Source organism: Sinohyriopsis cumingii, chromosome 7, assembly GCF_028554795.1.
Source record: "Sinohyriopsis cumingii isolate HCF-2022 chromosome 7, ASM2855479v2, whole genome shotgun sequence".
Taxonomy (NCBI): Eukaryota; Metazoa; Mollusca; class Bivalvia; order Unionida; family Unionidae; genus Sinohyriopsis; species Sinohyriopsis cumingii.
In genome coordinates this window covers 62,940,009-62,956,258 of record NC_142967.1, presented here as the reverse complement: position 1 = coordinate 62,956,258, position 16,250 = coordinate 62,940,009, and the positions used below count along the sequence as shown (strand labels likewise).

The 16,250-nt window shown below is 37.2% G+C and overlaps 1 protein-coding gene across 1 annotated transcript; it reads left to right on the top strand.

Annotated features, from left to right (window-relative positions):
* Positions 1 to 488: 488 nt before the first annotated feature.
* LOC149795386 (peptidoglycan recognition protein 1-like) lies at positions 489 to 10,831 on the top strand (the record flags this gene model as incomplete). Its single annotated transcript, XM_089963788.1, has 5 exons — positions 489 to 536; positions 6,075 to 6,111; positions 6,762 to 6,818; positions 9,529 to 9,726; positions 10,113 to 10,831. Coding segments are annotated over 5 exons (684 nt in total), but the record flags the coding sequence as incomplete, so codon positions are not given.
* Between the last annotated feature and the right edge of the window lie 5,419 nt (positions 10,832 to 16,250).

Here is a 16,250-nt window from a genome sequence, read left to right as displayed (position 1 = left end):
AATTTTTTGCGTTATTATAAGACATGTCCGTCAAAGGGCTTTGTAGTTTGGTTGAAAAGGCACGGACGTCATACAGGAGACTAAATTTGTTCAGCACTGCGTAAACAAAACGTTATATATGGGTCTATACGTCTAAACAATACGTTATATATGGGTATATACGTCTAAACAATGTTATATGTGGGTCTATACGTCGTGGGGATTTCCGCCGTAAGAATGATTTATAGAACGAGATAAAAATGGACTATGTCTAAGATAGGAACTGAGGTCATTCCTCGAATTGGAGTGTATCGTGACACAACCGATATTACCACTACCTAGTACCACTTACACATTCGAGTGTTGCTGTAGTACGGGTCACCAAAGATGTTACGGCTGTAAGTCTATATTTGGCAGTAGCCCTGGACTGTCTAAAAGTCACAAGGTAAACGTTTGAAGCATAGCGGCTTTAAGGAGCTAAAAACTATACACATAAGGAACAAGGATAAATAAGTAGACCGAGAGTATGTCAGGGACAGAACCATGGACCGGACAGGGTGAGAATACGATGCATTATCTCTGTCTGCCTGTGTGTGAACGTCTGAAAGTATGTATGTATGTATGTATGTGTGTGTGTGTGTGTGTGTGTGTGAGAGAGAGAGAGAGAGAGAGAGAGAGGGAGGAGAGAGAATCAATCATCAATCACATTTAAATTTGTGGTATACATGATTTACTACATACTAGACTGTACGACTGATTTGTTTTAATCTATCTTATACCTTAATACCATACATCGTCTGGAAAGCGTGTTTACAGTTCTTGCTAATTCTGCCTGATATACATGTATATTGCATTCGGTAAAATTAAACTGACGTGTCTTCCTAACATTCCTATACACCTTGAAGCCGGTGAGGTAAGCATATACATGTATGTAGACATATCTACTAGACTGGAAAGTGTACACGTATTAGTATTGATTTGGTTGGAGTGTAGGGGCTATCAAAGTATTTATAGAATGCGATCGGGGGCGGATTCGGAAATATCGCTTCAGAGGGGCGTAAATAAATTGATGAGAGGCAGGTTAAAGGAATCACTACAGGGGGCCAGAGGTGTGGGTACAATGCCCACAGAAGCTACTGTATTTTCAGCAACTTACGCTAGGAGACGTTCCTGTTGTTTCGCGCTCCTCTTTGAGGTAGGGTGGGGTACATATAATTTAAATTTATAAGATCGAGAGGTTCCATACACAGCACTTCAGACTTTGGACTGGAATAATCATTGGCCCAGTCTGATTAAAATCAGTTTTCCACTGCCCTACGTGAAGGTTTGACAGCGACCGCCTGAGGGTCATGTTCTGGTGACCTTTCAGTTAGCCAGTGGAAATGCAGCTTTCAAAAATCTGAAAGTGAATCAGATCGTTCGGCACACATTAAGGCTCTTCAGCCTCACTGCTTAATCTTCCAAATTTTAAAATAGAAGACTTCATCTGGTTGGTTGATAAAATTAATAATAACATAGGTCACCAGAACATGACCCCTAAGCGGTCGCTGTCAGATCACGTAGGACAGTGGAGATCTGATTTTAATCAAACAGAACAGTGAAGATCAGATTTTAATCAGATAACATTGGTCAGAATTTATACGACCGTGAGGGTCATTATACAACACTGCAGACATTGGATTTGGGGTAGTCATTGACCGGGATTGATCACACAGAACTAATAATTTTAGATGCATTTTGACCAAAAAGCTCGTCCACTTTGCTAAAATTGAAGACAACTGGTTAAAGTCCAGAATCATATCAGACTGGTTTCATTAGACGTTAACTGTGTGTTACATCGTCTTCGGGAAAATTAATTTAGTTCCTCGTCTTCAGCGAAAATACATGTAGATTTTCAGGAATCGTTGACTCGGATGTTGAGTAAGAGAGGTACATACAAGATAACAAGAATCCCCAAGACAGTAACTCGCATAAACAGCATGATAAAGACACAAATTCTGTGAGTTCAGTGATTGCCGTGAACTACAGCATATTCTTCATAATTGTAAATTGTTGTTGTTGTTGTTGTGGGGTTTAACGCCATATTTCAGCACACGATAGACTATGCATGGCGGCCAGTATTAATGGTGGAGGAAGAACCCGGGAAAACCCCGGGAAGAACCAACGACCCACGAGAAGCTACCGGCAAGTTTTCTCACATACCCACGTTAGCCGAATCCTAGACTCGAACCCACGCAGACAGAGGTGAGATGGCAGTGATCCGTAACGGAGAGCGCTTTAGACCACTCGGCCACTCCAAAATTGTAAATGATAAGGGCATACACTTTTCGTTGCGTCTGTCTCCACTCTGCCTTGATGAACTCAATACTCAAAACATTTATTTCAAGCGTTTTCAATTCATGTTCTTCCTTTTCTATATGCCTGTAACAGTTTTAATGCGTGTCATTCTATTAGCCGTCTGTTTTTCAAAAACAACATCCTTTCCCAATCGTTCACATGTGCTCTCAAAGTGGCACATTTACACCACACTTACTCCATCCCTTTTCTTTACCGTATAAGATACTAAAAATGGGCACTAATGCTAGATATAAACAACAACAAAAAAAAGAATACTAGAGATTTCTTTCCTTTTTTTAAATATATGCTATCATCTAATATCCGCGCTTGAATTAAGCACTTTATTGACTAAAACAATACACACGGGCTTAAAGAAGACCATGTGGAATTACCTTACACCAGTTCTGCGACGCATATTCTTGTGGGAACATTCTTATACATGTTATACGTTAACTTCTTATTCAATAAATTTCAATATACAATTAATTCAACAGAAATTGATAACACACACAGACACTCTCTAAAAAATAAAAATAAAAAGTATACATGTCAAGCGGCCGACTTCTGTCTTTCAATTCTCAATTTTTCTTATTTCCCAGTAATTTCAAAATTTGACGAATGTCCTGAATGTTAGCGAGTCATTCGAGACTTTTAAAAGACGAAAATGGATCAGGTTTTCTCAGAGTATATGTGTACAATATCTTTCAGTTAGCTCACCTAGAGTGTCGGCGAAGATACATTTTTATTTTTATTTTCGAAAACATTATATTTTATCACAAAACATATTATAAGGTAAACTCAAAACAGCAAAGTTTGAATGGGCACACACACACACACACACACACACACACACACACATAAACACGCGCGCGCATGTGTGAATATTCAGTAAGAAATGTGCGAAAAATTCAGTATTACTGCATTTTTGTATATAAAAGAATTGCTGCTAACCAAATTAAGTCAGATTTTAATTCATATCATTTGATCGAGGAGAAGGAATTATTAAACAACATTGCAACTGTAATGCCAAAGGAAGGGTTCAAGGTTGTGTACTAAGGGAAAATTGCGCCTGGGGCGACGATTATGGCCTCGTCAACGATTTTCCTGCAATTGAATTTGTATCAGCTCTTTTGGCATCCCAAGACCGCTGGTGCCCGGGACAACTGCCCCGTCCTCCCCCAGTAAGTAAGCTGTAGATGGTTCAAAAATATATTGTGTTCTGTTCTGCTTATTGGATGAGCTATTAAGGAGAATGGCAGCTATTTTGGTACACTTTGTCAAGACAAGGTAACATGTAATAAATGAACCAAAATGTTTGGGTTTTTTTTTTAAGTGTGTGTGTGTGTGTGTGTGTGTGTGATTTGGATTTTTAACGTAGCTTTAACACTTTTTCAGTCATATCTGCAGTGTGACAATTTATAGTGATGTCTAGCACTGGGACATCATGCCGCAGACATTTAGCATGTTGCCCTACCCAGTCACATTATCCTGACACCAGGCCGACCAGTCCTAACACTAACCTCTTAATGCTGAGCGCCAAGCGAGGCTACTGTTTGTACCATTTTTGTAAGTCTTTGGTATGACTCGGCCGGAGATCGAACCCATGACCTTCCGCATACGAGGTGGACGCTTTAACCACTAGGTCATCGGAGCGGTTTCTTAAGAGAGTTACGTCTTTAAATTGTTGTTTTCAAGATTATGATAGTAGGCAAAGAGTGCGTGTAATCCCGAAGAAAATTGTGATTTTAGCCGTAGCTTTGAAAAGACTAAAAGCATCGCCCACTCTGGTATTTATCGCTTGTTGTATTTTTTTTAAATTTTAAAGGAAAACATTTAATAAAGTAAACTAAATTTAATTGATAAAACATACCAAAAAAAATTAATTCCCCTTTAAAGTCCAGATGTTTTTATGTATCTTATTACGACATACCGTAGACACAATAAATGCTAAATATATGTCTGTACATACATTTTTTTTTAAATAGAGGTCAAACTTAAAATGTTTGCTCTGTGTGTGTATGTGTGTGTGTGTGTGTGTGTGTGTGTGTGTGTGTGTGTGTGTTGTCAACATAAGCTGGTATGGTTTAATGTAGACTGAATAGATATAATTTTTCTGAATCATAAATTATAAGACTCCACAGAACTAACGAAGACTCCAAACTGTATTGACGCTTCTTTCATTCTTTTTAAGGAGACGACCCAATTTTACGGATATTTTATGCCGTTAACTAACTTCCCTTCGGCATATTAGATATTTCAGGGATAAACGTCAAATAGCCCTGGATTAAACACGAGCTGTTGCAAACAAATATTGGGAGCAGATCGAAGGTCTTACACCTGTTATACGGGAGTTTGGTAAGATCTAAACTTGACTATGGCTAGACTGTATATGGATCATTTTGCAAATCTTCCTTGCGGATGCTTGATCCGATACATAATCAGGGATTTAGACTCTGTCTGGGAGCATTTAGAATTTCCCCTTCAGAAAGTCTCTTTGTTGCGGTAAATCAACCATCACTTTATCACAGACACAGAACAAACCTGTCTTATTACTATACTGTCAAAATATCGTTTAATCTATGTAATCCTGGATATAATGTCGTATTTAGGCCCAAATACCGAACTTTGTACATTTATACGCTAATTTCAAATTCACCTTTTGATAGACGGATTCGTCTTCATCCAGAGGCAGCAAAATTCATTCTTACCAATGCTGCAAAATTATAGGATCTTTGCCAACTCAAAAAGTCTTCGACCAGTCCTCTCGTTTTTCTGGGTAAAATAAATTAAGTCAGAGCACCCTATCGTGGTCATATCACCCTGTATCCTGACATTTCGAAATCTGGAGACAAGGTTTGAAGCCGATGTTTTAACACTCCAAGGCACTATATCAAGCCGGTTGCAGAAAAAAGCCTCCCTTATTATCGCAGAAATTAGTGATATAAAATGTTTGATCTACATGGAATCCTCTCGAAACACAGATCTCGACATCTTTGAAAGATGAAAGCATTACAAAAAGCTTACTTTAACATCCCACATCTTACCAAAGTATGATTGTTTTTGGTACAATGTAGATAACAGTATTCTGTACTGTTATTGGCTGCATAAACACATTTGTATTAAGTGTTTTTGAAAGGGTGGATTCAGCAGCCAAAGCTTGCTTCCGAACGGAAAATTCAACATATGAACTTCAAATATTATGCATATCGGCATGTTCTCTGTTCCTGGCAAAATAGGTGGAATGAAAACTCCACATCGAACTTCTCATTGGAAGCAATCGCAAATAAGAGGATGTTGTATAGGACACATATATTTTCGAGTATATACCATATATCACGTGTCAACTGGCAGTGAGTCTCTAACAGAGCATGTAACTTGACCGGGCCCACTGACAGTGAGCCATGAATATAGTATGTACCTTGACCATGTCCACTGACGGCTGAACAAATTTCGTGTCGAGTGCATCGACCTATTCCCTATTTTACAAATGTTTTTGCTATTAGTTTTTATGTGTAAACTGTGCACGTGCCCCAGGCCTCAGGTGTAACAGTGGTTCCCTGGTTGCCGTGGATAGCATTACATGTGATTAAAAAAAATATATAGGTCTAAACCGTCTAATACTTACTCTGCTATAGCTATAATAATCATACAATATAAGGGACAGTTTAATGACTGCTTTCAGGTGTATTTGTAGATCTATAATGGCCTCCTAAACACGTAATCCGTCCCTGTTCTCAGAGAGCCATTTTTTTTTATAGATCCGTACACAGGGCCGTACAGATCACGGGCCATGGGGTAAGAAACTCCCGAACCTCTCCTAGTTCTTGTTCAAACAAAATTTTTCTTTTTTTAAATTAAAAAGTGTTGTTCAGCCGGGGTATATCCCCGGTTGCCCCTCCCCCTGTCGGCCCTGTCCGTACAAAGGAGGAAATCCCTCTTCAACCAGCGTTCATGATGCAATTTCAGATTGTGTTTCATCGCTCTCGGCAGTGAAAGGTAGAATCCTATACTCAGAACAAAAAATATACACCGGTCGGTGCATAAAGTACGAAAACCATTCCGTCACCATTCGTATTTGTAGGAATTCAAGAGAAAATGAATTGTTTCCAGGAGTATCACATAGAAAGTGTGTGGGGTGGGGGGGTGGGGTGGGGAGGGAAACACAGGTTGCAAGAGATTTTTAAAAGTATTTTGTAGTATCAGAAATGATTTATTATATGATGGAATTTCACCATTGTCTAACTTGACACTTAATGTTTGTACATTATCATGTTAAAACTACCCCCTCTTTGGCAACTGGGTTTTTCTTGTAGGGGTGTGCTGATTCCATTCTGCCAGCCGATTTCCGGTAAATAGCTATTTCAGGAATTTGTCTTTTATAGTTTATGTACTTTTATATAAACAAAATATCCATTCCTTTGAAGGCTTTTTATTTACTATTACAGAAATTTCGACACAGACGACAGTAGCTCGTGATTATGAGGGTTCGTCACCCCTTCAAGGTTATACCAACTTAAAAATACTCTCTACGACTCTACGTTATGAAATCCTCGAGCTCTCGATGGTGACTGTACGGCCAGTATCCGTGTTAAACGGTTTCAGACTATTGGAGTATTTATAAAAGCTCTCTTTATTATATTTTTCAGAACGTTTTCATCAATACGTTTTTGTAAAAAGCAACAGTTTACTATTCTCAATGCCATTTGAAAACAACTTCAGCATTCAGATCACCGGTGTCGTTCTGCGTATTTGGTACCAAATTATAGGGGTGATTTAAAATGCACGATTAATGCTTTTTAAATTCTGACAAAATCTTGGAGTAAAACGTGCATAGAAGTTGCGTGTGCTTGCTTGGACACACGCACTCACATACACACATTCTCATACACGCGCGCTCGGAGAAGTTGTTATTTTATATTTATATTATTCGTTTGAGTCCATTTACTGTTGTTACCCTAGTTTAAGCTTAGCGGGTATTCTGTCTATATCTAACTCATGCAACTGAAGTATGTATATACGCTCTACACGGTTCCTGAGTTGCTAGAAGTGGCAAGTGCATTTATGTTATTCCCCAATATTATATTAACTCTCAAAATTGAAAGTGAAGTTTTCGGCAAATAGAGATTGTTTTCCAACAAGTAACCTTCTATTCAGATCTTTACAAGTTACCTATTTAAATAAAGCAAGTGAAGGAATAGGCAAGTATTACAGCTAATAAGAAATTTATTCCGTTTTTCTTGGGGAGAGAAGAATGTTTGCAAGAAAGAGGTAGAGAAGTTGACAAACTTTGACAAAAGACAACGTGCTACACAAATACAAATATTTTTAAACATGCATGAACTAAGTGGAAGTTTCTGGAATTACATGAGAAAATAAACAGCAACTTCGGAAGTCTATATTCTCTTGGCTAACGATAACAAGGTAATAATAGTTCTCTGTTAGCAGGCGGAAAAAGTATACCCACTTCCACCCACCCTGCTATATTTTGATCACTGGTGTCACGGCGGCCGTCGACCTTCCAATTTAATTATCATAGGGGAAACAATCCAAAAAAACTTCTTTTTTGCGATGTCAGAGTTACTTTTCCTGGTGAAAATATAATATACTAATGGTGCAAGGGGCTGTTTCTCTGCACAAATTATATGTCGTATCATTATACCCAATTAAAAAATTCGTTTAAAAAACTTGGTCAAACAGATTGTATGGGATAGCTGTAATAAATAAAAACATAAAAACGCCATTCACCAAACCTAATAACTCAATGGAAACTCATGGCAAAAGATTTTCATGCACCCAGTTTTGAATATACACATTCCTTTTTAGTGACGTTTTTGATACAAAAAGATGCTCACAATGCAAATAATAGCGCTTTCCCCGTGTAAAATTTTTGAAAAGCACCACGTACTAGACATCATGATGCAAATTAAAATATTTATATCGTTTTTAAAGATATTCTACTCTTCTTCAACCTACGTGTCTAGTCCTATTGGTGCATAACTATGCTTCCTAGCCAACTAATGGTATTTCGGTGCCTATACACTATGAAGTAGCTACAGGACATGTACATAGCTCACGTCAGTTTCAAGAACAACACAAGCCCGAATCACGTAATTCACAAATAATTGTATATATTTAATTCTTACAAATAATATCCGAAAAAGTCACATCTCAGCATTAAGTACGAAACTATCCCCTGCAACCTAAATTACATAAATTATGTAACGATAAAAACACGTAATTATATGTTATCATGCAAATGTGGTAATCGAACATTTTAATGGAATGAATTTATTTTTTTAGAAATTATTTACGTATCGTCTATACTCGCTGTTAAGTCGAGTCAAACTGCAAAAACAACAACAAAGATCCTGATCTGCCGTTACATAATGCGCCTATAGATCGGGATCTACTTTCTTGTTCTTCTGATTACCCCCTGTCAACGACAAGAACAACATAATCCCATAACTTTTGTGTTATTAACATCGTTTATCTAGCATATGCATTAAAACGGCCAAATTATATTAAAATTTAAGCAAACTTTCAGATTTCCAAGCAACACTTGGGTATCAGTGTGAAATTTTGTCAAAATTAAATTATTTTTTATTCATATACTGTCGACAAGAAAAGATCGTGCATAAATATCTACGTCTCCAGATTCCCCCTCCACTGGCGTCTGTTTGACGAACTGTTTGGGAATTGATGTACGGTGCTTTTGAAGCGCTGCTTTCATAACATTTCTTTAGGTTTTGCCAAATATGACAAATTGTAGTAAAATATTTTTTCGTTGCCAGCTTCTCTCGAAGTTGAAGTACCGATCAAAATGTAAAATGATGATAGCTTCGATTTCAAGATAAAAGCTTCTTCCGTTTGATGTATTTAAAATTATGCTGAAACAGTTTCTGACGATTTTTGAACAGTCATATGTTAAGACAAACCCAGGAAATACATACCTGCAAATTGTGTCAACATTGGATGCGTGCTTTTGGCACACAAAAAAGAGTCAACGAAACATTGAACATTTCCTATGTACTTCCGGTACTGGCAATAGCTATGACTATTACCCATTGTTAAATAGTAAATAGGTCAAACAGTAATTGTAATATGCTATTAAAGAGGTAAAAATGTTTGATAGAAGTACTAAAATTACTATCTTTTATATTGATATATTTTACCATAACTACTCCAAATGGAATGCATCCTTTCTTATTCCAGCAGTCCCTCCAAGCTCGAAAAATCTTAACCTGATGCCCCGTGCGGAATGGGGCGCACGCGCTACGCGGAGTACAGAGCACATGGCCACACCAGTTAGCATCGTGTTCATCCATCACACTGCCATGTCCAGGTGTCAGGACCACGAGTCTTGCTGTCAGGAACTGAGGAGAATCCAAAACTTCCACATGGATGATAGAGGTAAAGTGTATTTTTAGTATAACCTGGAACTGAACATGTGACTGAAACGTCCTGTAAGCGGTTTGTGATGATGGAATCTTGCAAAATAATGTCCTCGGTTAAAGAACTCTTTACCTGAGTCGGTCTCCATTAGAACTCCGCTCATCACATCTTTGTAATGAATTTACAAGATACTGACTATCAATTAGCTCTGCTTCGTTGAGGAGTCTCTGATAATAATTCGGGTATTTAAACAACGGACTAGTGTGAACGATTATTTCTAGGACCAGTTCTTGAATGTTTCATCCTCATCGCGTTCGTTTAAATCAGTTTCTTTTCAGAGAGAGAGAGAGAGAGAGAGAGAGAGAGAGAGCAAGCAGCGTTATCAGAGTCTACATCCATTTCAGGTTGGGACGATATAGCGTACAACTACCTCATCGGAGAGAACGGTTGTGTCTACGAAGCCAGGGGCTGGAATCGGGTAGGAGCTCACACCTCTGGATGGAATAATGTAGCCATTGGTTTATCACTGATGGGTGACTTCACCAGCGTAGAACCTGACCCCAGGGCGTTAGATGCCATACGGAACCTCTTGGAGTTGGGCGTGTCAGAGGGCAAAATCTCTGCTAACTATAAATTGTATGGTCACAGAGATGCCCGAAGTACTACAGAATGCCCTGGGCAGAAATTGTATGATATTATCATCAAATGGGACCACTATGACTCAAACCCACCTATATGTCCGAAATGAATAATCTGGTTATGAAAAAAAATTCAGCTTGTTAATAGAACTTAGTATTTCTGTCATATCATTTGCTGGCACTGTGCAATGAGCTATCAAATATGGCACGAACAGACGGGTTACAGGAAATGTACCGAAAAGTTACATTCGTGGCTCTCGGGTCATTATTTTGAAAAAGACTCTTTTGGCGATTATTAAGACACAGTGGAAATTTAATGCTAAAAATTATGATCACTTTTGCATTTTGTTTAAACTCGTTATGACTGCGTATGTTACGGCTTAAAAGTCCATTAAAACAGAAATCTTAAATTACGGCTTTTGATTAAGGCTACTAAATTTTTGGCTGATGATTTTTTGGTAATACAAATGCAGAAATGCACGACATTCATCTCACTTGTGTAGCATTGTTACCCCTAAATATAGGCCCATATGACCATGCATACAAAAATTTCGCAAGATAATTATGTTCCATTGACTGTATAAAGTGCAAACTCTGCTGCTTATCAGTCTTCCAGGGAATGGAATGGTTTTACTGGCGGCCCTAGAAATCGTTGACAACATCATGTCTTCTCCACACACACACACACACACACACACACACACACATCGCCTGCATTTCCCTGGGAAATCACGCGGTATCTTTTCGGGCCAATCTAACCGTAAGAGGTGACTACATAAGAAGGTAAAAACAATTATTTGAAAAATGAAAGTTTGGAAAATTAGAAAATCAGACACTGGCTGGATGTGAGGGTCCGGGGAGGGTGGTCAGGGAGTTGGCCGTTACCAAATGTTGAAACTGGTATCCTGTCAAATTGTTCAGTATTTGTAGACCATATGATAAATGTTACACCATAACAATGTAGTAATTTAATAATTATTATTTAGCATATAAGACGATAATAGTGATTGTGGTCTGTTTTAAAAATCATTAATTGGAAATGATCTAATATGAATGAGTTACTAGTTCTGGCGACTCAAGCAATTAAAGTGCAGTGTTTCAATTACCTTCTGTACTCGCTTATAAGGGGAGCCAAAATGCACAGATTCAGGTCAGCAGTTGTTTAATGTTCTGACAGATTTGGGTTTATGCAGTTTGAAACGAGTAAGTAGTAGCACAGATAAGACAGACCTTGATCTGCCTTGATTATGTTGACGGCAAATCACGGTCTATATGTTGTTTGCAGTTGGTCTAGTCTTATAAGCGAGTGCAGACGGTACATCGGCAATGTTTTGCAGACGGTACACCGGCAATGTTTTGCAGACGGTACACCGGCAATGTTTATTTCTTCCAATAGCTTTTGTATACCGTTAGAGTACGGATATAACCATGTATCAGTGAAATTTACTGTGAGGCAAAACTAAACAAATTACAGCTATATTCCTTCTATTTAAGTTTAAAATTTGTATCATGGTTCTTATAAGTATTAACTCGGAGCTTATGTGAAAATGGGATCATGACCTGAAATGACAATTTGGCCTTACAATTATTTATTCTTGTATATCCAAGATTTATTTTTGCAATCGTCTCTATCTCACTCCTTTGTGTCGATCAATGTGTCATCGGATAATTTTAGATTAATTGTCATACGATAATCCTGGATCAATTTGTCATCGGATAATCGTTAATTGTTAATGTCATAATACATCACTCTGTGTTTTGTTTTGTTTTGTTTTCCGTCTTTTATTTGTTCTGTTGTCGTGTCGTTTTCTTTCTTGTCACTATTTTATTTAATGCATTGCTGAGTTAGGGTAACATCACTTTCAAAATAAACTGCAGAATATGGATCTAGACAGGAGATGATTCGGCAGGTAGAGGTGTCGGCGAAATGTTTCTGGGTGGGGAGGAGAAGAACATGATGAAGTCAGGTAACCTTAAAGCTTTTTGGGGGTGGGGGAAAGGGGAATATTGTCACCATATTATACTTACTGTAACTATTTACCTCATCTTTACTGCGTTTGAGTTAGACAAATTCAGTTAATTAAAGATTAGCCGTACAACGGCTTTTATTAATCAATATGCATTTGCAATCATACCATGTGAAGAAATGTATGTTAGTATTTCACAACTTCCATTATTTCTAATTGCAAATTTGTCGTGGCCTGTTTTCTATATCGGTTATCCCAATCACTGTTTATCCGGTGTGGTAGCCATAGATCCAGACTGTCTTTTGGCGTATGCTGAGGATGTTTATTCTCCTTGACAATTAGATCTCTGGAACCAAATTGTAGAGTAGTAGGTACATCCTTCCATATGTCAAGATACTACTACTACTACTACTACTACTAAGAATAATAATAATAATAATGATAATAATAATGGGGCCCCGAGTGGCCAAGTGGTCTAAAGGGCTCTCTGTTACGGATCACTCCGATCTCTGTTTGCGTTCGAGTCTAGGATTCAACCAGTGTGGGTATGTGAGAAAGCTTGCCAGTAGCTTCTCGTGGGTCGGTGGTTCTTTCCAAGGTTTTCCCTGGTTCTTCCTCCACCATTAATACTAGCCACCTATCGTGTGCTGAAAAATGGCGTTAAACCCCACAACAACAACAACAACAACAACTACTACTACTACTACTACTACTACTACTACTAATAATAATAATAACGATAATAATAATAATAATAATAATAATAATAACTTCAACAACAACAACCGAATACATCATGATTAACAATCATTATAATGTCGTAGCACAAGCTTACAGAAAAGTTTTGTTTCCAATCCGTTAGTACCTTCGCATCATTTTCGCTTGGTTGGTTGGTTGGTTGATCTTTAATGGCATTTTCAACTCAAAGTTTTCAGACCGGTCGTGCAAGTGAGTTGTGCATAAGGTTGTTGCTGGTGGTGGGTCATCAGGAGTCTAAGTAAACTTATAGCTTTGGGTTAAAAATATTGTTACCGTGTTATACTTATTGTAGCCATTTACCTTTTCTCCAATGCGTTTGAATTAGAGAAATTTCGGTTGATTAAGGGAAAGTCTTAAGATCACTCTTAATAATCATAATGCGTTTGTAATCAAATGATGTTTAGAAATGTGAGTACCTTTTCAGACGTCCCCTGCTTCTATATGGAACGTTTTGTCGCGGCCTGATGTCTATATCATCCATTGTGATAATTTCTTTTTTTATAACCAATATTAAATTAATTCTGATATTTACCGTAATCCCGATCGCGGGATATCCGAAAGGTAATACTAGATTCATACGGTCTTTTATTGTATATTGCGGATGTTTATAACAATGAGATCTCTAAAACTAAACTGCCGAGTATTAGGTACATTCTTCAAGAAGAAGAACAATAACCAAGAAGTGGAAATGATTAGTTGTGCATTAAAATGCAGAACGCAGATATTTGTGGCATTTTGTTGTACTGGGAATGGTTTGGTGAAGTGGTCAAAAGATTAGCTCAAAGTAGGTCATAATATTAACTTTACCAAAATAAATACATTACGCTAGTCTTATGACTTAATTTAAGTCATTATCTGTTATGAAGATACATTTTACAGTGTAATGGCCTAAAGAACCATCGTTAACGTAAAAATAACTTTGACTGAGGTAATAAAAAAAGAATTATGGAACATTGTTTAAAAACATTATGAAACAATGTTTTATCATATTTTATTCGTGCAATCGTTAGCCTTTTTTAATATCATCTTATAATTAGAATGGTGCTGAAACCAACAATTAAAGTTTAGGTTTATGCAATCACTCATTCATCTGCACTATCTAAAACGGAATTTTTCAGCCTTATTGCTACTTGACAGTCTATATTTTCGATTCTCTTTTGTCAAAATTGCAAAATAAGTATAACCTTCTGACAAATTTTAGCATCCTTGTGAAAGTGGTTACATGTCGTTTTAAGCATCATTGTGACAGATGGACCACTCTAATTCCAGATTCCAGACCATTTCATACTTGGCCCAATGAACTGTTGGCTCTCATTTGTAACAATATGTTTTGTTTTGTTATTAATCATTGTGCAGTTGTCTCATTCTCATCTCGCCATGAAGCGATCTTGAAAAGTTCCGTTCCTTGATTGGAAGTTTGTCAGTATATCAAACATTGCACCAAAATTAAAGGACACACGGTACTAATTCAACTTCAATAGTAAACATATGGAAACACCATCATATTCAAAATTCAATAACTTAAAATTTCTGGGTGCTGATGATGAGACCTATAATTCTCCATGCACATCTAACCTTGGTGCAAGCTTATGTGTGGAGAACACCATATGACCCGCGGCATTTTGTTTACATACATGTGCATGAAACACATGTTATTGATTCTGCACCAAATGAATCAGGTGCTTCTTTCATAACTGAGTACTCTTGAGTCAAGCCTGTAAGAATGCTAAAATTGCATCAGTAGAAATTTGTCTATATTTTTTTAAAATTACATATAGGATAAGCTCTCAAAAGATATTTTTACTAAATTTTAATTTTCATTATTTACCAATTATGGACCACCAAACCCGTAAATACTCTATTATTTCTTCACCCATTTCTAGACTGGTTCACAGTTCTTCCGTATAATTAGTACCGTGTGTCCTAAATTCATGGTTGCATTTTCTGGCTGATCTCAAGAACTGCCGCAGAATCAAATTCATCTCACTTTTCCCATACCATGTGGAACAGATTAAAAATTTTTAACTTTCTGATAGTGTTGCTGCAACTAATCTGTTTTATCTGCTTGCTTTGGAAGAATATACACCGCGCCTTCATCGAAATCGACGAATTATGCGACTCTTTCGTTTAAAGCAATCGCTTTGTTGTTGTTGTTGTTGCTGTTCTTCTTCTCCTTATTTTTATTATTATAATTATTATTATTATTTAATATCGTGCACCTGTTATTAATAAACAATTCAGGAGGGTTCAAGATAGGAAAATGTATTGTGATGATGGTGTAAGGGAGATAACCCCGACAGTTTGTTAATGAAGGCTTATTGCCTCCGAGACTTGGATCTTTTGGACTCAAAGGTACTAATTCAGTTCCCATTGTAAACCTATGCAAACACCATGACCATGATATTAAAAATTCAATAACTTAAAGTTTTTAAGTGTTCATGTCTCTAAAAAAAATTCTTCTCACTTACAACTATGATAAGCTCTCAAAAGATTCTTTTTCCTAAAACATAACTTACATTATCAACCAATCCTGGTCAGCCAAACCCAAATATACTCTCTTTATGTTCACCTATTTCCAGGCTGGTTCCCATTTTTTCATGTCATTAGTACTGTGTGTCCTTTTGTAAGCATCTTGGTGAAGGGATTTCAGCCATTTTCTTCTACAGAGAGGATCATGCCCATCGATCTTGAAGGGATTTCAGCCATTTTCTTCTACAGAGAGGATCATGCCCATCGATCTTTAGAAAGATAACTGATATGAGGTATAATCATTGATATAAATATGAGATGCATCTCTTATAAAATTGAGTTTTTACATCCCGCCTCTAAAAATTCCATCTGATACATTGCAATTTCATTTGACAGTCAGCTGATAAAGAATATGCTAGTTGACAACATTCTGTTTTATTTTGTGGTGTTAAGACGGCGAGGACATACTCCTACCGTTACATCTATCAACCTTTTTCCTATGACGCAATCAGAAAACAGTGAAGTACAACATCACACTCGACATATAGGATCTCAGGTCTACATCATTCATGTTTCTGTTGTGTCCGTTACTTACGGAAAACAAATCTGTCAAATGCAGTGTTAAAGGCCTTTTTTCATGGTTTTAGTTGATTTCTGAAAGATGGAATGATTTAGGTTCGAGATTATGCAACTAGACTTTACTTATGAT